A 24,186-nucleotide genomic window follows, 5' to 3' on the forward strand; every position below is an offset into this window, starting at 1 on the left:
AAGCTGAAACCGTCACCGACTCCGGCATTTACACGTTTTCCAGAATCAAAATATGAATGCTTGCGAAGAGAAGTCGATGAAGGCTATGCCTCTCGACTTCTCTAAAGAGAATAGGCGATCTTGGTCTGAATACAGCTTCGTAAACTGCAAACTTTTGGCATTTCTTCTAACTTCTGTTGAAATTTACTCCGTGCATGACGTTTGCCAAAAACGTTTACAGCTACCATACAATCCCAACTTTGATCAGAAAAGTTTACTTGTAATTTTCAGCTCAGGTGGAAACTTATTCGATGTCCAAGAGCATACATGTACTTATGACTTTCACTGGCATCATGTAGCAATGAAGGGTTGGGTCCCCTCCCCACCTTTTCCCGTTATTTCAATTCATGACCTTCTCCTTTTTATAAAGTACTAAACTGTGAATGCCGTAGAAACGCAAGCTTGATCCGATGAACTGAATCTGTGCCCGCTTGTAAAGACTTTTAAATATAAAGTGTGTGTATACTTCGGATGTCCACTACCCCCCCCCCCCCCCCCCCCCCCCCATCACTTTGAAAATCAATGCTTCATTTATTGCATAAAATAGACACAACACTTTCAAATATATAAAAAATTAATTTGCTGATGTATTAACGCACATACATGTATATATGTTAATCTACAAAATATAAACCTGGTACATCTCCGGTATAAACACATACATGTATATTCAATATTCTTAAAACGTTTTCCGATTCAAGCTGTATAAATCAAATTTAAAAATTTACATTTAAGAATATATGAAAATAAATTATAAACACCGCATTTAAAACATGTTAGCATTGTCTAACATGGCTAATGTGTCTTCAATCATTGGGCAAGCATGCTATCAAAAGTTTAAAACAATGCTAGTAAACAAATAAACATCAAAATTTGAAATCGTAAGCAATGCGAGTTGTCAGAAAATGTGCAGCTGCATTAAATAATGATAATAAATACATACATGTATATAAACCCAGCCCAAAATTAACATCCCCAATAATTACTATGTAATATATAGTCATTTTATGCTAGTTTAAATACCCTGAAGTTCAAAATCAGAAATTTATCTATGACATCGATGATATTGTATCCAATATAATGTCTCTCCACACCACTTGTATGTTTCTACTGAAATGAAATGTACCTCTTTAGGAATACACGGACTATCTGTAGTACGTGTTTCATTTCATGAGATATTGAATCAGTCCCTGCTATTAACAGCACATCTACATGGTTATCACCCATAAAGCTTTCTGTTATTCAATTCATTCACATTTAATTAGACACATTCCCTAAGTAGACATCACATTTGTAAGGTTTATCACCAGTATGTGTCCTCATGTGTCTCTGTAAGTTTCCTGTTATACTAAACGCCTTCCCACAGACATCACATTTGTAAGGTTTCTCACCAGTATGTGTCCTCATGTGTCTCTGTAAGTTTTGTGTCTGATTGAACGCCTTCCCACAGACATCACATTTGTAAGGTTTATCACCAGTATGTGTCCTCATGTGTTTCTGTAAGTGTTGTGTCTGATTGAACGCCTTCCCACAGACATCACATTTGTAAGGTTTATCACCAGTATGTGTCCTCATGTGTCTCTGTAAGTTTCCTGTTACACTGAACGCCTTCCCACAGACATCACATTTGTAAGGTTTATCACCAGTATGTGTCCTCATGTGTTTCTGTAAGTTTCCTGTTACACTGAACGCCTTCCCACAGACATCACATTTGTAAGATTTATCACCAGTATGTGTCCTCATGTGTTTCTGTAAGTTTCCTGTGTCACTGAACGCCTTCCCACAGACATCACATTTGTAAGATTTATCACCAGTATGTGTCCTCATGTGTTTCTGTAAGTGTTGTGTCAGATTGAACGCCTTCCCACAGACATCACATTTGTAAGGTTTATCACCAGTATGTGTCCTCATGTGTCTCTGTAAGTTTCCTGTGTCACTGAACGCCTTCCCACAGACATCACATTTGTAAGATTTATCACCAGTATGTGTCATGATGTGTTTGTCTTTGTCCTCGCTTCCTTTGGCAGAACGCCATCCTCCTACATCGTTATTGGTGCGTTTGGTTAAGGGTTTCCTTCTTTTGGTAGGCGTATAAAATCCAAAGCCTTCTGTATCATTTTCTCCCTGTTCAAATAAAAACAAATGATATTAGTACTACAAGGTGCTTTAGTAGAGAGAGAGAGAGAGAGAGAGAGATTTATTTTGATCAATTGATATAATAGATCAACACAAGCTCTGTTGACATTTTAATCGATTATAACTGCGGTTATCTATTCGTTTTCTATGATATCTTTATAGTTTCCGGATCTCATATCATATGCTTCTAATTTGGGGGGAAATCGCCCAACTCCACAGATTCCATTGTTATAAGAATTCAATATTGTATTCTAGTCTCTGAATGGTCAAATTCGAATTGAGAAACGCAAGTTATTTTTGTATAACCTGGTTTGGTATGAGCCCGAGCCCCCCCCCCCCCCCCCCCCCCCCCCCATCTTCACCTTCTACGTTTACAATATTTTAGGTAAATAGGCCTCGTAGAACTAAGATTACTTCCTTCCCAGGTAGACATTTCGTCGTGGTTGGTAAGTGAATTATTGCGCGGCTCATTTGACTCGTATTTTTCAGAATTTATATACATTTTGAAAATCGAAAGTTAGCACCTTTGTCTTTTGCATTCAATTATAAGGAATGACTTTAATTCTGAAGCATATTATATAATATACATATAACCTGGTTTTTGATCAGTTTACGCTTTTTTATGATCCGCGAAGACTATAAATAACTGCACGTTTTTATTAATACTGGCGTTAAATCTAGTATCGCATATAGATTTCAATATCAAATAAAGCGGGCCTAACAGGAGTTTGTGGAAAACGTGGCAAGTAGAAAAAAGTGTGCAAGTGTATTTTGGGAAAGAGTGAATCAAGAAAAGAAATGGCCAACAAAACAATCCCACGACTACCCCGTTTTTATTTTACGTGACACTTAATACAAAATTCAAACCTATATTTCAATAATTCTCTACAAGATAAATAATTCTCTACAAGATAAATTGTTTGTTAGGAAATACTTAACATAGACTGGGTTCCTTTCATTTCCAGTATTTTAGAAAATCTTCTACATGTACAGTTGTACCTTCTTTACCGCGATTTTATACAGAGGGATTCGAATGATTCGGAAAAGGTTATTAGTACTTTATTGAAGCTGTGGATTTTCAAGTTTTCAATTTTAATAGGGAATCAATAATAGGAAAATATGTTGGGGATTTTGATATCATATTTGACATTTTGTTGTAAATCGAAAGTTATAATTATTATTATAGAAACAAGTAGATTCGTTGCTCTCTGGTCTATCCAGTTTTCCTCGACAGTTCTCTAAAGGTGCAGTTCTGCAGCTTACATTGTAAATGGTATAGGAATTTATACGATATATCATTTACTGGCGTTGTTTCCAACAGTGAAATCACATCAAAACTAAATAAAAATGCTCACCTTCGATTCAAATGCAGTATTACTAACTACGTGGATGTTTTCTTTCCCCTTCTTGCGACAGTGGGGTATATGGATTTCAAGAAAGGCAGAAGTACTAAAGCAGATATTGCAATGCTGGCATGGAAAAATATCTATAAAACACAATTTTATTATAATTGACCGAGGAGTGGTTGAAAAAAAAAAATGATAAAACAAATGGCTCATAGGCCTTAGCGGTCACCTGAGTATGCACAATTTTTAAATATCATTGTGTTAACTGGTTTTTTTAAAGGGACTGATTCACGATTTCCCCCCAAATTTTAGTTTTCACTTTTAATGATCAAAATCTACTGTCTAATATGTTTAAAAGATTTCACATAAAATTCAAGGTTATACATTATCACAGAAGCTCATTTTAGAGAGTTCATTTTTTGTTTTGTAAACAAAGATTGCGGTATGTTATTGTTTACGAAATTTTCAAAAGAAATGGATATCGATCTAAGTTTATTATAACTTTCACATTTCAAGCATTCTTTGGATAAAATGTGTCATCTAAAAGTTAAAATGTGCGACTATGCAAAATTAAGATGCTTATATCACAAAATTAATAATTCACTTGTTTGTTTGTATACATAAAAAGACTCGAGTCTTTGTTTACGTAACACATATTGAAGGCTAAAATATAGCTTTTATTCTTGCATTCAGAAGGTCAAAATGTTGGTTGTCAACATTAAATGAGTTATACTTTTAATATTTAACATAAAAAATAAAAAATATTTTGAACAAAATATTTTTTATTTTTTATGGTAAATATTAAAAGTATAACTCATTTAATGTTGACAAACCAAGGCCCTCCCAAGTACCCGAACCCTGGGTGTAATACACTTCACAATTTTTTTAAGGGTTCAATGTCCACTTAAATCATGCAAAACATTTTTCCTTCTTGAAGTCAAAGAGTAATAAAGATTTTCTACATTGTAAGATATAATGTATAATTCTCAATATATGACCAACTTAGCCCCACCATCCGGCTTGAACCCAAAGATAACGAACTCCACAGTTTTGGTAGAGGGCTCATTGCATTTTAAATTCAAACAATGTCCCTCCCTTCTTGATGTCCAAAATATGTGCATTTTGGCTCCATCTTGGGGGTGGGGGGGGGGGGGGGGTGCTATAAACCAGGGGTGTCTGGGTAGTGCTGTCTCGGCAGTAGTTTTATTTTGGATTGTATAGTGGTCGTCCGTTCAGACAATTGGTTTTCCTCCGGGTACTCCGGTTTCCCTCCAACATAATAGCCCCCTAGCGCTAACATCCGTGCAAGTCGTTAAATAGCTAGTACATGTATATAGCTAATGTTGATTGTTGTTTGCAAATCTGGCTTTGGAATATTATCTATAATTTCACAGTTTTGTAGCGGGCTCAGTGTTCATTATAATCAGGCAAACATTTTGCTTCTTTCGTGTCCAGAAGTAAAGTAAATTTTTAAAGATATATCTACATATATATATATATATATATATATATATATATATATATGACTCTAATGTGCGATGGTCGCTCCAAAGTGCGATGGTCACGCCAAAGTGCGATGGTTTGTTAACGTTACGGACGCCAAAGTGCGATGGTCACGCCAAAGTCCGATGGTGCGGGGTTCAGTTACGTTTGTGACGCCACGTCATTGTGACGTCATTCTTAACTCTTTCAAAATAAATCCAAAGAAATGCAACATGGACAACATCAATAGTGAGAACGACAAAGTACATTTGTTGTCGAACTATTTACTTCGCCCGAACATTCTTTAATTCCTGATAATTTATTACTTTAACGTACACGCATTAAAGATTCCTGGGGGTATATTATGATACAAAACATTCTATAAGATTTCGCATTGAAAAATTTTAATAACACGACAACGAGATGGTAATGAAATAAGTTCTTATTCTTATTTTTTGTACATGCATTTTGCACTGATATTTTAGTGCAACAACACACGGTTGGTACAGTATGTACCACAACACTGTGTCGTTTACAAACCAATGGATTTCGGCGTGTCACACCATCGTACTTTGGCGTGTCAGACCATCGTACTTTGGCGCATGAGTGTGGACCATCGCACTTTGGCGTGTCACATCATCATGGTTTGGCGTAGACCATCGCACTTTGGCGTGACCATCGCACTTTAGAATCCCATCGCACTTTGGAGTCCTACATATATATGGTATATATTTCAATACATGTATATGGTCAACTTGGACCCACCCTGTGTCATGCACCCTGAACCCAGTGGTTGGTCATGAATTCCAGTTTTGGTACAAGGTTTATTATAATCATGGCGACAGTTTAACTGGCCGATGTCCATTTTGGAGATACACATGTATAATGCAATTTTAATATATGACCATGTTTGCCTCACCCTGTGGGATGAACTCTGAAACCAAGGGTCATGAATTTCAGTGTTTGTAAAGGCTGGCTCATTGCTTATTACATGTATAATTCTATGCCAACAGTTTGACTACTGATGTCTTAATGTAATTGATAACTTTTTTGATGAGGAGTCAAAGACCTGTCAAATTCACCTCACCCCACCCCATACATGCTACATGTATGTATACCAACAAGAGCAACGTCAACGTGGCATAATACGCCCGTAGATTTTGCTCAAGGAAAACATATTTTAGTGGGATTCATATTTTAGCGAAGTTAGCACTGTCCTCTGTGAGCTAATTCATTATGCTTGTAGAAATGGATATCAAGATATAAAGAGGGATAGCCTTAGAATGTGCTACTTCATAAATATGTTAACGGTTTGGTTTGTATCCTTTGACCTTTGACCTCTGACCTTGAAAAACAATAGGCACCTTCCTCTCATCATGATGATTAAATATACTAAGTTATAATATCCTGGAGCTTACGGTTCGGTTTGTATCCTGTCCACAAGGTTTTCCTAAAAAGTGATACTACGAAACAATTGGCATCTTCCTCTCATCATGGTGATCAAATATACCAAGTTATAATATCCTGGAGCTTACGGTTCGGTTTGTATCCTGCCCACAAGGTTTTCCTAATAAGTGATACTACGACCTTGACCTTTGACCTTGAAACACAATAGGCACCTTCCTCTCATCATGATGATCAAATATACCAAGTTATAATATCCTGGAGCTTTTGGTTCGGTTTGTATCCTGTCCACAAGGTTTTCCTAAAAAGTGATACTACGACCTTGACCTTTGACTTTGAAAGACAATAGGCATCTTCCTCTCATCATGGTGATCAAATATACCAAGTTAAAATATCCAGGAGCTTACGGTTCGGTTTGTATCCTGCCCACAAGGTTTTCCTAATAAGTGATACTACGACCTTGACCTTTGACCTTCACAAACAATAGGCACCTTCCTCTCATCATGATGATCAAATATACCAAGTTATAATATCCTGGAGCTTACAGTTCGGTTTGTATCCTGCCCACAAGGTTTTCCTAAAAAGTGATACTACGACCTTGACCTTTGACCTTGAAAAACAATAGGCATCTTTCTCTCATCATGGTGATCAAATATACCAAGTTATAATATCCTGGAGCTTACGGTTCGGTTTGTATCCTGCCCACAAGGTTTTCCTAAAAAGTGATACTACGACCTTGACCTTTGACCTCTGCCCTTGAAAAACAATAGGCATCTTCCTCTCATCATGGTGATCAAATATACCAAGTTATAATATCCTGGAGCTTACGGTTCGGTTTGTATCCTGCCCACAAGGTTTTCCTAAAAAGTGATACTACGACCTTGACCTTTGACCTCTGACCTTGAAAAACAATAGGCATCTTCCTCTCATCATGGTGATCAAATGTACCAAGTTGTAAAGTCCTAGGGCTTATGGTTCAGTCTGTATCCTGCCCACAAGGTCCGGACAGACGGACAGACAGACGGACGACGCCATACCATAATACGTCCCGTCTTCGACGGGCGTATATAAATTGGTTGAAATTGGTGAAGCCATCTCAGGGAACTTGAAAATGTTCTAAAGTAAACGACTAACAACCAACGACAAACGAAAACAGATAGCAATAGGTCACCGTGACGCAGGTGACCTTCATGTAAAACGAGTACTGGAAACCGTAAATGTACATAATACGTCTATCACAAGCTTAAATAGGGTGTTTTCCTTAAGTCATGAGATGTTGAACTTTTACTTAAAGGTAGTATCAGCCATAATCAAGCTGCGATACAGGGCATGAAACTAACTTTTTATGTCACAGTCCAGCCGGATAGGGTATAACTTCATTTCCTCAGAATTAAAAATGTTACCAGTCCAGATTTCCGGAAATTATGATATAAAAATCTGATCAACATAAAAATCCATCACTTCTTCCATATAATTTGGCTTCTTTCTTTGTTTCACAGACTCAAGAATTCCATCCGTGAATGACAGGTACAAATGTAATGTGGGAGGGGCTAGACGAACAAATCATGCACCCTCCACGTCACATTAAACTTCAAATAAAGAGATAAAACTCCTGCAAGAGAGGTCGCAGTGCATCAAAATTACATGATCTTGAGTGGTCAACATAAAAGTTTCAGCTTGATATGCAATAAAGAAGTGAAAATAGAAAACAGAATACCCCGACGCGAGCGTTAAAGTTATTGCTTATTTGATAGCATTATGATATTATGATATCATAAATGAGACAACCCCCCCCCCCCCCCCCCCCCCCCCCCCCCTATCACAAAGAGCTTGGTAACTGTTTAAAAATTTCATTCATATGTTTGCTTAGGAAAAGGTGTGCCCATCCGTTGAGCAAAATGAAATTAATATATATTATGTATTAATAGAAGATAAAAACTGCACTTGAATATCTCGACGCAAGGGCTGTATGTTTTCTGAAAGGAAAACCCAAAGAATTTATGATTTTTTCAATGAATTTGGCAATTGTATGCCAACTTCACGCTCCTGTCATACAACACAAAGCAATTTTGGATCAAATGAAAAGTAGTTTGGGTTTGCTTATACATATATTCCTTATTTGAATGCCAGATTTTGGGACTCCTCCTGAAATCATCAATTTTCTGGGCCAGATGACTGTAGAAACTGTTACCGTCAGTTACAGCTTGTATTGATTTAAAGTACCAATTGCAAAATTTGCGATTGTATTTGCGTAATTCATTTATTCTCAACCTTTTTTGAGTTTTGACATTCAATTCGTTGCAAGTAATCGAAGATGCCAGTAATACATGTGCATGTATAACTGAGTTACATGTATCAATCACTGCAGAAAATGAACTGCGTTAAACTGCATCGCCAGGGTATATGAAACGCCCGTCTAGAATCACATGTACGAGACATATCCACTACATATATATTATATGCCAGTACATGTATATATATGACGTTGTCGTTGACATTTGCAAATCAGAAATTGACTCACGATAAAGATACATCAACTGACCAAGCAAGTCTGATGGTCCTAGATCTCAAATTGTGAAGAGATAACCCAGACACAAAAGTTAACGGACAGACAGGAAAGCCATACAATAATACGTCAAAAGACGAACGTATAAAAACTACACCCACCATCACCATTATAACGTTGAATGTCTTTAGACAGTAACAGACTTTGTCCATGTTTGTATTTGCAGTGTTTTGCTAGGTATTCTTTGGTGCTAAACCCCATCTGGCACCAATTACAACAGAACATTTCTGCAAGAGAAAAAAAAAAATGCAGTAATTCTATAGAATCGTAAATAACAGTTACATACGGCGCTACAATGATCACACGTTTTATTACTCATACTCACTACAAATTATCAGACTCGGAAAATAGGTGTTACATGTATTATTTGCAAGTTAAACTTCATAGAGTATTACAAACATGCTAAAAAAAGACTTCAATAACACGACAGCATAGACTTTTTCCCTTCAAATATTCTAATCTTACATTTGTAACTTCATTAAGTGCAAAACCGAAACTAACAAGCATTGTGTAAGTATTGGCCCCTATAAATCAATTCGTTTGCGTTATATTCTGTGTAAATATATAACAGGTTATACATAATAAAGATGAATACACAGAAAAATTTCCGCGACCAGGCCCGGTCTTGAAATTTCAATTTTTATGTATCGCTTTTTGTATTTTCTTTAATTTTGATAAGCAATTATCTGAACCCAAAATGTCTTTATCATCAAACATTCTCATCCTTGAGTTCTATTGCCGTGTTAGGAACAGTCTAACCTCCAGTATTCTGAACAATAAAACGTATAAAGATCGACATTTTCGTTTTCATTTTACAGTTACCACTTTTTCTACCAGCGCTATATTAAGATATTTTGGACGAGCGGACGTACACTATCTTTTGATTCCAGGAATTTTTATAATTCCGATTTCTTGTACGGATGCGGTGAATTAGATAAACTCGATTACAAATTGACATGGCTTAAATTATACAGATCTCACGCTGTAAAAAGAAATGCAGAAATCCGCCAAGCATGAGGCGAAGTTTCACAACCATTGATAGGAGTTATTCAATTGTGAATGAAAGTAAAATTTACATGTGTATCTACTCATTCAAAAACCACTGTAATTTCAAATTTCAGATTTCTAAGTTACAGCAATTTAACGTAAAGTCAAGAAAACTACATTCGGCATAAAGTCCCACAAATCTCGTAAAAATCAGTCCACTGAACCAAAATTTAAAAAGATCTGTAAACATATTTCAGCTTCCTAAATCAAAGTATACTGAAAAGAAAATCCAGACAACTAATTTGTGACAAAGATAGACAGATGGAGTGTAAACTAGCAGACTCCTTCAGCTCTGATGGTAGGGGATAAAACCAGAACAAGAGAGAGAGAAGTTAATTCTTGTTTCAAGCGTTGCCCTGATAAGGAACCCTTACTGCACATTCAAATGGCGCTCAGTACCTAGCACACTCATACATATATGATCCAAAATTTGGTGTCAAGGAATTTGCGTTATGTGTCTCTAAATCTCCGTGAAAGAGGTTCGCTACTGAGATTTGTAGTACTGTCAATTTTTTGGGAAGTGTATTTTTGATTTCTAAATTGAAGGAGAATTAGGAAATTAAATAGAAAAACTACGTTTTCGTGTCAAAAAGTTACGTCTGTAAAAACTTGTCAAATATGAAACAAATGACCAGGTGATAAACATCCTGTTTTTACGACATTGTTTGGTCTTAGCTTTCAATAAAATATTGGATCAGTTTCAAGAGAACGATGGATGAGACAAGTAGGTGTGTCCTCCACATGTTACATCATTCATTTTTGTAATTGCAAACTTTGTCGTAGAGTTAAGGATGTTTTGTTAAACATTTATAACAGATTCGGGTTGTTTACAAAGAAATAACAATTGAATCTATTTTGAGTTGTAAATATGGAACAATGCTACATTGACACAGGGTTTGTGTCAATTTTCATGGACTGATAGTGTCCATAGTTACATCAAGAAACAAAAAAGATCTAAATCTGCCTCCCCCTACATGTCCGATGTCGCACAATTTATGTTCTGGGTAGTTAAGCGATCTTGGACTCCAAGGCCAAGGTCATTAAGAAAAAGGAATTTATTGAAAAAAGATGCACATGTGAAAGTCAGAAACATCAAAGTTAACCTTCAAAAGTGATAGCAAAAGTGAAAGATTTCAAAAGTACGCCAAACTCCGAGGACATGAGGAAAAAAATGGAATTAAAAGAAAAGTCTTCTCACAAGGAATATACATGTGAAATATGAAAGCCCCTGCACTACCGGTAAATTCAAAAGTGATGGCCAAGGGCAAAACTTTTTGCAGACAAACAGAAAAGCAGTCATGCTTCCTAATTTCCAATTATGGGGGTATAAAAATCTTAACCTCGTTAGATGGCGCTTCACAACATAATTATCATGATATGGGACCACTATTACAAGGAAACGAATATTGCTAATTATGCCTAATGAAATTTCCGGTGCTCCTTGTATCCATATAAATATCAAAACACACTAGGATCATCCCAGGCACCACATTCGCTTTGCATGATAGCAATACAGCGAAGAATCCTAACAGACCATTTGTCTCTTTTGTTTTACGTCCTTTCAAGATATTTTCATTCACCAGCTGTGGTTGAAGTAACACAAATTTAGAACTATAATGCTTAGCAGGCATAGTCGTAAATGTACTGGTCAGCGAGAGTTCTTTGCCGCGACACGGGACCTTCGTTTTTAAGCGGAGGAATATTACATCAGAGAAATTCGATATAGAGAATCAGATCAACATGTATGAAATATAGGATATATACAACAATATTTCGAAATTGAAGACTTTGAATAAATTCATTTTAGTTAGTTAAACAAGAGGCTCACAGGCTTATTGGTCACCTGAGTAGTAGTTAAAATTTTCACTAATCCCAAGGGCTATAAGATCTAGAAAAAAATTCCTGAAATCGGCCATTATGACGATGTAGTAAGGTCATATCCGAATGATCTGTGAATCTCATTTTTAAATGCTGAGCATTTGGAGGAGAAGCAATTACTACCTATATTAACGTCTTAGGTATGACGAGCGGGTCTCGAACTCACGAGTCACGACCTCCCAGTTACAAGCAAAATACATGTATGTTCTAAAGGCTGAATCCGTTTTCCTTTCAGTGGAAAATGTATGCTTAAACTTTCTAGATTTCACTTCAGATTAGTTTTTACATGCATGTAGTTCCCTTGTGAACTAGCCAATCAGTGTCTGTCAGAATTTCGATAAGCCTCGCTTTCAGATTAAACTAGACATTTGAGGTAAAGGATACCAAAATCGTCTGGATGAGCCAAACTATTAGCATGGGAAAATTTTATACTTGACGTTGCAAATCTAGTTATCTACATATTGTACGCCTCGATATGAGTGAAAACTTCTCGAAAATACTAAAATCTCCAACAAAGATTGATTTGAAGTATTGCAGTGAGCTTTTAATAAAAGGTCCATGGGTAAAAGGCCCACTTGTATGTACCTAGCTACGTCGATGGTCTTGTTATACATAAATTTGCACTCAAGTAAGTTGAAATGTGTTGATGGATACTTGTTAGGAAAATGAAAAACCCTCCGTGCAAATCACAGGGTTTTGACATAATCTGAGCAAACTGGTACAATGTATATATAGTATATAGACTATAAAAACCAGTTTGCTCAGATTGTGTCAAAACCTTGTGCTCTAAACTCTTTTTATATACAATCCCAAGATTTCTGCACTACTAGTACTCTCCAACAATGATAATTGTATTTCTACATGGCATAATACGTGTAAACAAGCAACACTAACCTTCCCCATTTATAAATTTTGAAATAATTTGGATTTCCTCTCTGTGTATCCCTAGTTCTTTTCCATAATCATGACCATACCACACCAGCAGTTCTGTCCCTGGAGGGATGTCTTTAAAAGATCTGTAGTATATCTCTCCTTTATGTTGAAAAGCGACAAGATTTTGTTCGGATTCTGATCTTGCACAGTTGACGTATCTCATCCAGTTGCTCATGGTTTCTTCATAGGCGTTCACGAAATGACTGGGTTGACCTTGCTTATATATCTGGAGAAAAACACATAGTATCAAGTGTACACTTCGGTATGATACAACAAGCAAAGAACCATAACTTCAGTTGTTAAAGCTGACATGAATTTATAAAGAAAGTAGAATTCTCAGTGTCCGCCATATTTCTCTGCTTATCCGCCATATTAGACGAATATTTTATTGTTATATATATCAGGGTTTGCATGGTATATAATGGGATGAGTTTTGCTATGCTTCACTTCACATCAGTGTTTCCGATTTACCTGTTGGGGAGCTTCGACAGGTAACACGTACATTTCCGATACTAAGGTATAGGGCATCACAAAGAAATTAAATCATGTTTTAGAATACCATGCAGTGCTCCAACTTACAATAAAAATATCGTACAGTAGTAAATAATTATAAAAGCTTTGGATAAATAAATTTGGAATGGCTTTTCTTTACGTGAATGTATTCGTGTACAGTTGCAGTAAACATATCAAAATAATACAAAGACACAGAGAAATATTTTATCTATCATCTATTGATATAATGGAATAAGCAAAGGACATAAAATACCTACCATTTACACTCATTTTAATATATTCAATATAGTATCAATAGCACTAAAGAAGATGTTATTTAAGTGTTTTACACATAAACACTATATAACAAGTTTGGCCCCACCCTGGGGTCAGAACCCCTACCCCGGGGATCATGAAATTTACAATTTTGGTAGAGGTATTCCTGTTCTCCATCACCATCCATTTAGTTTTTCTTACACATGTGTGGTTCTTGAGAAGAAGATTTTTGAAAATTGGTCAATTTTAGACAGTTTTTGCCCCGCCCATAAAGCCCCAGGGATGTCGTAGTACTGAAATTTACAATTTATGTTTCCCTGGCCCAAAGATGCTTCATACCAAATTTGAAAAGAATTGGACAGGTAGTTATCAAGTTGAAGTTATGTTTAATTGTTAATGCACGACGGACGAAAACCAATTGCAATAGGCCACCCGAATTTACTCAGGTGACCTAAAAATCAACTAGCCACCTAACCCTCTCCATTTCTGTGGAACTTGTTAATTATGGACTCCTTACCCTTGTAGAACTTATCGGATGATAATCATGGACTACTTACCCCCCCCCCCCCCCCCCCTATTTCTGTGGAACGTATCGGATAATTATGGAATTCTTAACACACACACACCCCTATTTCTGTGCAACTTATCTGATGAAATGACTGACTCAGACTTATCGGATGGGAAATGTGGAATTCTCCTGCATATATGTTGCACACACGAGGACGAGTTCGATGGACTGGAGCAAATAAGGCATTGTCTTCAAGAGGCTAAATGCACTCGATATTCAAGACAATGTGCTTTAGCAATATGGCTGTTAATAATCAAATGCATGTCTTTAATCAGCTTTAAATATAACTATTCCTCCACAACTAACCATAGTAATGGCATTCTATTTTTTTTTTTTTTTTTTTTTTGGTATAGCAAGGACTCCATTGAATCAAAGTACTGAAAGTACTCATGGGAGTTGAACATTGTGGAAATTCAGTTAGAACAGATAGCACTGGAAGGGTAGGGGGATAAATGACTGAATATTATTATGATTTTAGATACAAATCAACTGTTGTTGTTTTTCAAAGCGTTACAACAGCAAACATGGATAATGGAAGGCCCATGGGCCACAACGCTCCTCGAGTAAATGCAGTTGTGTTGTTGTTTTCTAGAATTTCACCCCTTTATATTCTCATGATAAATGTGACCACATATTATGGCCCAAACATTCAAATCAATATGGTTATCAATGCCTTGCAGTTATGAAGAAGTTTTTTCCCCTGTATATATACATTCAAGTTTAATCCTAGTTGTAGCTAATTCTAAGGATTCATTACTTGAAAAGGTAGTCCAATATGCTAAACTGTCACCTGAGTATACTACAGTCCTGTAGAGGATCAATGGAATGGTAAATAATTGTATAATAACTCAAAATAAATGAAATGCAAAAAAATTAAAAATCGTCCGGCATCGGAGATGCACAAACCGAGTTGCGCAAGGAATGGGCATAAAGGAAACCGGCAGAAAAGTTTGCAAGAATTATCAAGCAGGGAGCAAAATTTTGCGTACATAAATTTCAGCCGACTTAAATCCTTTGACCTTGACCTTTAACCCTTGACCAAAATCAATAGGCTTCAGGGTTCGAAATTCACTTTTTCAAGCACTAGTCCGTACGGACTAGTCACTATTGATGTTCACTAGTCCGCAAAGCATATTTCACTAGTCCATCCAGTATATCATTAAATAATCATTTTATTCAATAGTATTTAATGAAACCAAACACATCACAGTTGCAAGCAATTCATTTTCTGACACCTTCAGAAGAAAAAGACCACCATACTTTATTTTGCATTCAAGATCTTCAGAAGCATACAGTAACCTCCGAGTTAATCCTTTTATAAATGTCCATAAGTGCGTTCGAGATCGACGTTACCATTGTTTTTGTGCTCAGTTCTTACAGTCACAGGAGTTCGAAATTTTATCAATAAAGTCAATAAAATTCACTCGATTTACCAAGCCATGAGCTATAGTGTTACAAACTCCTGTGTTTGAGTCGTGAATGACCAGAACATGTGCGCACAAACGTGCTTGTTCTTAGATCACACTACTTGCAGTTCTTGCACCTCGAATCCGTTCTCGTGATGCGTACTCGGAGTTCGGAATCGGCAGGAATTTGTGCTCGTCGAAGAATGGCGGTCTCGAACGCACTCCATGTGTTTGAAAGATCAGGATGTCATAGTCACGCAAACACTTAATCATGCAGTTAATCGACCATAAGTTCAAACATCTAAGAGACTCAGACAAATCTTGCTAAAATCTTAACCAATTCAAGATTGATTTCCGGATTTTCACTAGTCCGTACAGACTAGTGCTATAGAGAGTTTACTAGTCCGACGTTTTTTACTAGTCTCGGACTTACGGACATGAGGTAATTTCGAACCCTGGGCTTCTTTGTCTCATCAAGGGCGATAATCCATATAAGTTTAATTGAGATTCTATAATTTGTTAAAAAATTATAGTGCAGAAAACAAAATTTTCTCCAATTTCAGTCTATTTATAGCCACTGTGACTTTGACCTTGTGACCCCGGAATCGATAGGCTTCTTGTCTTACTGAGGGTGACAATCGATCTAAGTTTGATTGAGATCCTATAATTCGTTCAAGAGCTATGGTGTGGAAAACAAAATTTTCTCCAAATTTCAGTGTATTTATAGCCAGTGACCTTGACCTTTGACGTAGTGACCCCAGAATCGATATACTTCCTGGTCTTACTGAGGGTGACAATCCATCTAAGTTTGATTGAGATCGTATGATTCGTTCAAGAGCTATGGTGCGGAAAACAAAATTTTCTCCAAATTTCAGTCTATTTATAGCCACTGTGACCTTGGCCTTTGACCTAGTGACCCCAAAATCGATAGGCTTCCTCATCTTACTGAGGGTGACAATCCATCTAAGTTTGAATGAGATCCTATAATTTGCTCAAGAGCTATGGTGCGGAAATGAAATGTTGATGCGTGCCTGCCCAAAGGCACTTCATCAGATCATAAGCCGAGTTCGACTTCATCGCAACTCCGCTAAAAATGAAACACTAGTCAAATAATGTTATTCATTGCCAAGGTATTTGGGATATTATACTGTGGCTCAAACAGGGGGTGAATGAACCTGACAGTATGGGAAGCATATAGTGGAATCAGACTTGTGATGCTGGAAATCTATAGTGATTAATAAAATATACATATACAAGATCCATAACTATTTTTTTTCTTCAGTTTATGAGGGAGAATCCTCATGTCTCTTTCATCTGTAGACAAATAAACTGTAGACAAATAAACAATGTGTTTTGACCAGAGCAATTTCCAATCCTTTTTGCAGCATAAATTCAACATTGTGGCAACTGGGTTAAACTTTGATAGTGAAGTAATACATGGCAGCACCTTATCCCATGCTCTTAAAATTTCTGTTTGACACACACTCATGACATCCACTCAAACATTACAGAGTGCAGCAAAATCCCATTGTAATAGGGGATTCAAAATGGATAACTGGTACAAAATATGGTACATACTATTCGAAAAGGATAATGAATTTGACATATTGATGTCTTCGAAAAGGAAATTCTGACATCGGGGCTCTAAGCGTTTTCAAACATTGTCATTTGATAAAAGTGTTCTACATTTTTAAAAATAGAGATTAATATGTCTTTACATACATAGGTGAGAAAGTTTCCATTATTCCTAGCCGAGACATACCATGTATGCGCAAAAAATTCATAAACAAATATCAAAATACTCACGTAGAAAATGTGGACCTTACCGTCATCAAGCGCAGTGAAACACGCCATTTCGAGATTTTCGCCGGCGAAAGCTCGGTAACAGTAATGAATAAGGTACACTCATTTTGTATCTATTTTGTGACTTTCTTTATTAAAAGGAACAGTTCTCTAATGTGTAACGTGCAATTACTACGTAATTCAATAACTTGAAGCATGAAGCAGTTTCACTTTGCAACCGGATATAAGAAATTTTATTTCGTATTCCGATCCCGATCGAAAGTTGTTGACTGGGAATGACGTGTTTTAATTCAATATACATGTAACATCAAGCATTTTTTATATCACATTAAAAAAAATCAAATATATACACATACACAATGTTGTAGAGTTATTTCTTGTAAATTTTCTGAGGTTTCGCACCATATTCGATATTTCGCGCCACGGTGTCAATAGGTCTTGTGTGCAGTTGTCGTTCGTTTCCCTATCAATGTTTATAGGTGACGCTGCGCTACAAACGACAATTTTCAACCTTATCTTTTATTTTTCTATGTATATCAGTATCAATTTGATCGAAATCTTGTATTCAAATTGATTTGAATACAATATCATTGCATTTACTAACATGTCAATTATCAAAATTAGATTAATTCAGAAAAGTTACATGGATTATTTAATGGCGGATGTTTATAAAAGTTTATGTTGATTTACCTAGGAGTAAATCAGCTGACACAGAACCCCCGTTGACGACCACTATACAAATCAATACAAATTACTACGCAGAAAAGTGCGTGATGACCAAGGGAGATTGAACATAGTTCAACTCCCAAAAAGTGGTGGGTATACACTGATAGTACTTCATGAGGACTTTTAATACTTCTATTAAAAGTGCAATACATACATGTACATTCAGATTTAATATAATGAAACAATGGGTAATTAATGTAAGTATAAAAGTGAACCACCTGCCAAGCATATCCAGTTTCGTGGGCCTCCTCCTGGTTTTCGGTTATCTTTCCTTCATAAGGACCGAATTTCGTTCGCTTGGAGATATATTTGTCAGTGAAAACTCCCAACCCGGCATTCGGTATTCTTGATTTTCGAACTGATACACCAGGTGGAAGAGTTTTCTTTGCTCTGTCAGCAATACCTAGGGATTGCTAAAATATGAATTCACATGTAAGTTTGATCAAATCTAAACTTTGTAAACATAATTTTGTTATTATATACATGTATTTACAATTATGGTGTGTATTCTGCTAGAATACTATTGAAATCCATTACGTTTTTTCATTTGCAACTATGAAGACACAAAATGTAGTTGCATGGTCAAGTGAGCTTTTCTGACCGTATTTTGTCTGTCGTCTGACTGTCCATAAAGTTTTCACATTTTCATGTTCTTTCTTCAGAACCACTGGGTTGATCAATTTCAAACAAACTTAGTACCAATCATTCTTAGGTAAAGGGGCCTCCGGATTCAAGTTTTTCAAATGAAGGGCCATCAAGAAAAAGCAAAACTAGGGTGGGGTCAATAAAAAAAACCTTCTAAATATCACTGGACTAGAAAAGATTAAATTTACGCGACAGGTTCAATGTATGGTGTAGATTCAAGTTTGTTCAAATCAATTGGCTCTCTGGAGGGGGGTACCTGCAATAATGTAGCCCTATCCTATCTTTTTATTTTATTCTGACTTTTTCGGAATAGGGCTACAATGAAAGGTAGAGATAACGAACAGTTATCAATCTTATAACTCCTATAAGCAATACAAAATAGAGAGTTGGGTAAACACGGACCCCTGGATGTACCAGAGGCGGGATCAGGTGCCTAGGAGGAGTAAGCATCCTCTGTCGACCGGTTGCACCCGCTGTGAGCCATATATCTTGATCAGGTAAACAGAGTTATCCATAGTTAAAAACAATGTGCCAAGAAAGGCCTAACAATCAGCATGAAACACGTCAGACAGCATTTGACCCAATGATACTAGGTTTTATTGGTAAACTAGATCGTTATAACGACCATAGAATTTGCGAATTGCTGATTTTAAACGAGACTGTTGCAAACCCTGCACCATCAACTTGTTTGTCAGTAGCCTGCTTCGATTTAAAAAAAAAACTGATCACATGCAGAACAAGCTCTTGTGCATCGAATCAGTTGAGAGATGTAAACACCATATATGCAGGTGATAGTGGAATATTGCTACATAAATATAGGAAGTTGATGACGGAGAAGTTGAAATCTTACCGTTTGTCATAAAGTTGAGTTGTTGTTAGTTTGCCGTTAATGTCTAATTTCAATAAAATATCTAAGTGTGAAGCAGAAGTGGACGACTCTGTGGTGTCTTTTATTTCGAGTTCACTGGGGTATATTGAATCGACATATGAATGAAAATTATTATTGTTAATAGATAATACATCGTCGATATATCTAAATGTTGAATTGAGGACCACACAAAGATATTTCTTCTTCAGAAGTTTTTGAATAAATTCTGCTTCATATGAATATAAAAACAGGTCAGCTAACAAAGGAGCACAATTCGTGCCTATGCGGATTCCAACAGACTGTTAGAAGACCTGATCACCAAAGACCACAAAGATATTGTCAATGAGGAACTCCAGCATATTATTTATTTCAACTTCAGAGTACTTGTGCGTGGAATCAGAATGGCGTTTAACAAAACAATTTTTTTGGATGACTGATCACTAGATATAGGAATATTTGCGTTTTCCATTTTCCATAGGATCTCCGCAATGGTGCAAAACAATTTAATGAATAACCGATGATATCTTCCGTGTATTATTCCCAAATGTTGTTTCCACTAAACGGAGTACCAATTTTGTGCTCGGGCATGTCTAATAAAGATGTTATTCATTAAATATCATGTACAGCACGCACAATTCTGCTCTGGCATGCTTGTCATTGCGAGATCTCTTAAGTGAATCAACTGAAAAATCTAAACATTGACAATCAGAGCGAAAATGTAGTTACTCGAGCCATTCCAACAAAGAAAGGAAAATCATATGGTTGCAGAAAGAATTTACACTCTGCTGTCTGTGCTGTTCGTTTTTAACTTGGTATCAAATATTAAATTTAAACTTTTTCAATACTGACAAAATAACTTTCACCTCCGTACTCGTCCATTGATGTAAATACTACCTTATATGGCATATGCAAATAACTTTACAATCGGGAGTTGAAACTTCAGTACATCAAACATGGCGCTCAAATATGAATCGAGAAATTGGAATGTATAGAGCCTCACAAATCGTAAGTTGCAAGTTGTAAATCTATATAAAGACTAAAAAACATTTGAGGTGGGAGATCCGTCGGTGCACTGATGCATCGTGATATTCATCTTGGCGATATATAGATCGATACACAAGTCTATTAAAATACGATATCCGTTATAGCATTTTCCAAAAATATCCGAACGTCACAAGTCGGGTTTTTTAGTCCGCCGAACAGAAAATGAAAGTAGAACAACAATAAAAGATGGCGGACTACATTACGTTAACAAATCTGACTGGAAGCCATCTGACTGGAAGCCAGTCAGAGGTATGTGAGAGATTTGTCTTGCCAGGTTACGAAAGGGAAAACGTTACAAGAAACATCGATCGGACAAGTTATATGCAAGATGTTTGGAGCATTCTGATATTTATTTTATTCTACTCAAGTAGCTAGCTAAACCGAGTGATATTTTTTCTGTTTTGTTTTGAACTGAATAAATTTGAAATCCTTTTTTCTACTCTTTATTAATTTGCAAAGTATCGCGATATTTATCGTATCGTTTGTCAAGTATCGTGATACGTATCGGATCGGTTAGAAAGGGTATTGTCCCACCCCTAAGAAACAGAATATCATTCTATTTAGGTATAGAAAGTCAGCAAATGTTTAGACTGATCGAAAATGTTTTGTAGCCCTCTCCCACCAAAAAAATCGGAGACGCCTTCATTATTGCAGCTAGGGGTGGGGAACACTGTACGGGATCAAAGATTTAAGGTAACTCCATACTCGCATTATCCTCAGATAAAAGTTTGATTTGTGTACTTAATTCCACTTAATAGAGTAGAAACTAATAAATCATAGGTCATCACACTTTTAAGTTGCGAGACATACATATACGAAATCATATCAATGTCAGAGAATTGCGATTTTCCTTCAACAGCATCATTGAAATTTCACAAAAACTGGTTAAAACGATATAATAGTATTCATAATAATTTCGTGAAACTGTTTCTTTACAAAACTATTCAAAATTTCTGTTGAAGATAAGGAAAATCTATCGCATAATTAACTTGATAAATGATTCAATCAAAACAGAGTTATTGTCCTTGGATTCAATATTTTGAAACATATTAATGATTATTACATATAAATAAATTTTATATATATACAGGTATATATAATTTTGACTTATGAATTATTTTATGTTTCACAAGATTTTATACAATAAACATTGGAAAGACTACAACGAAATTTATGGTAATATTATGCATAAATCTAAATAAATTATTGATTTTGTAAAATCGTATAACATCACAGGAGGGAGGAATTACTTTAAATGCAAAAATATATTCTAAATCTTTTTAAAAATTCTTCTCTGACAAGAACCATTGGTCCAGAAAAGTTTAATTTACATGAAAGATTCCTTATATAATGCAGATTCAAGTATGTTAAAATCATGGCTCTCAGGGTAGGATGGGGCCACAAAGTTTTACATAAGGATACAAGAAAAATCTTTGATATCTTCTCATTAATCACTGGGCCCAAAAAATTGAAAATGATATGAAAGCTTCTGATTTAATTGTAAGGTTGGGGCAGCAATAGGGGATCAAAGTTTTAGAAACAGATGTATATGAAAAATATTCTTATCAAAAACCACTGGGCTGGGAAAGTTGAAGTTCACATAAAGCTTCCTGACAAAGAGTAGATTACAGTAAGTTTCTTCACAGCTTTTTTTCTCTTTTTTCTACCTTATACAACTGGCAGTTGGTAGTTACTGGCAATATTATCATTCACATCACTTTGCAAAAATGTTGTTAACTTTCCCTGATTAGGAAGTTTTAAAACATTAAAAAAAAATCGGCGGAATCGGATTATATGCGAGGAAATTCTAGTTCCCAGTTTTGCTTACCCGCCGTAATGCCTTATATATCATTTGGTTTCATTGGTTAATGCAATGCGAGTTGACCAATGAAATATCATAATTCTTAATTCGGAATATCTCGGGTGTGTAGTGCGTTCTGGAGCTTAGATCATGATCATATAATTTCGAATGTTCATGCGTCCGCTGGGATGCACAGTTATTGAAATCATGCGTCCTGAGCAAATTCAATGCGTAATTTACGTAGGACGCACGACAAAATGAATCACTGCGTTGATTTTTCCCAATACTATTATTTACCTGGAATTTACCTGGCCAAGAGATCGGTTGTTGTGTATATTTTTAAGATATACCCAGGAAATTTCTCAGGTTATTACAAATTATGCTTAGTGTCTTGATTTGTGCAAAAAAAGAAAAAATTTAAAATTTCTACCTACATGCATACCGCATTTCTATTTCCCGCAAACCTTCAAACTTGGTCATATTTATGTATTGCAAATGACAGGTTTAGCCCATTTCTAAACCTTTGCTTTTTAAAACTTCTAATTAAATTGTTATATATCGTATATAAATAATTTCCGAAATATAATATTACCCGGCGTTTCCAGGCACTTCCTGGTGTCCTGGGAGTTCGCGGTGTCGTGGGTGTAGTAGGTAAAATATCCATGTTTCGAGAGAATGAATCAATCCAAGTAGATCTGTGTACATGTACAACCAAATGAAGAATGGTCAAGATACCCCTCAATATGAGCCGTCTGTAGGGTTTCTGTAGCTGTAGTGTTTGCGTAATGGTGGTATCCCAAACAGAAGCTGACACGAAGTCTTCCCCCCCCCCCCTCCCCCCCTCTCTCTCTCTCTTTAGGGTTTCTGTGGACGTAGTGTTTGTGTAACGATGGTATCCCAAACAGAAGCTGACACGAAGTCTACACCCCCTCCTCTCTCTCTCTTCAGGGTTTCTGTGGACGTAGTGTTTGTGTAACGATGGTATCCCAAACAGAAGCTGACACATAGCTAGTCTACCCCCTCCCCCTTTCTCTCTCTCTCACTTACTCTCAATCATTGACTAAATGAGTAATTATTGTCATACGTATGCAACACTATTGCCATGCCATATTATTTCATCTATATTATTGCTACAGTTTTACACATTTCTCTCTCTCTCTCTTTATAAACATAAAACCGTGATAAATTATAAATAGCTCAATAACTCTCTCTCTCTTTTTATCTTTATAAATATAAAACCGTGATAAATTATAAATAGAAATATCTCAATAACTCTCTCTCTCTCTCTCTCTCTCTCTCTCTCTCTCTCTATAAAGCCGTGATAAATTATAAATAGAAATATCTCAATAACTTATTTATGCTTTTTTACTGTTGTTTGATTTCTGATTGTGTAATTTATAATCCATGTGGTATCTCAAACAGAAGCATTTTTTAAACTACTGTAACAGTTTTACGCATGGGCAATATAACCATTATACATGTTGATGTGCTGCGCCAATAAAGAATTGTTCCATGTTTTTATAAATATAAAGCCACAATAAATCATTAATAGAAAATATTCCAATAACTTATGTTTGTTTGGTTTTTATTATTATTATTATTATTGTTTGATTTCTGATTGCTTAATCTATAATACATGTATAAAGATGGAGAGAGAAAATACGATGATAAATTGCATTGTATAGGGGACGTTAGAAATTAAAATATTCTAGGTGCGAGTCAATGC

General features: G+C 36.0%; 1 protein-coding gene across 1 annotated transcript in view; it reads right to left on the reverse strand.

Moving 5' to 3' along the window:
• Nucleotides 1–595: 595 nt before the first annotated feature.
• The window catches only part of LOC125661337 (histone-lysine N-methyltransferase PRDM9-like), a 38,414-nt gene continuing 14,823 nt past the window's right edge, over nt 596–24,186 (reverse strand). The window contains exons 6-10 of the mRNA XM_056146225.1: nt 18,321–18,515; nt 12,793–13,057; nt 9,075–9,200; nt 3,531–3,661; nt 596–2,163 (exon numbers count right to left, since the gene is read on the reverse strand). Of these exons, the coding sequence (XP_056002200.1) occupies nt 1,297–2,163; nt 3,531–3,661; nt 9,075–9,200; nt 12,793–13,057; nt 18,321–18,515 (1,584 nt within the window). The 3' untranslated portion in view covers nt 596–1,296. The remainder of the gene's footprint in view (nt 2,164–3,530; nt 3,662–9,074; nt 9,201–12,792; nt 13,058–18,320; nt 18,516–24,186) is intronic.

This window comes from Ostrea edulis, chromosome 8 (assembly GCF_947568905.1).
Source record: "Ostrea edulis chromosome 8, xbOstEdul1.1, whole genome shotgun sequence".
NCBI classification, from domain to species: Eukaryota; Metazoa; Mollusca; class Bivalvia; order Ostreida; family Ostreidae; genus Ostrea; species Ostrea edulis.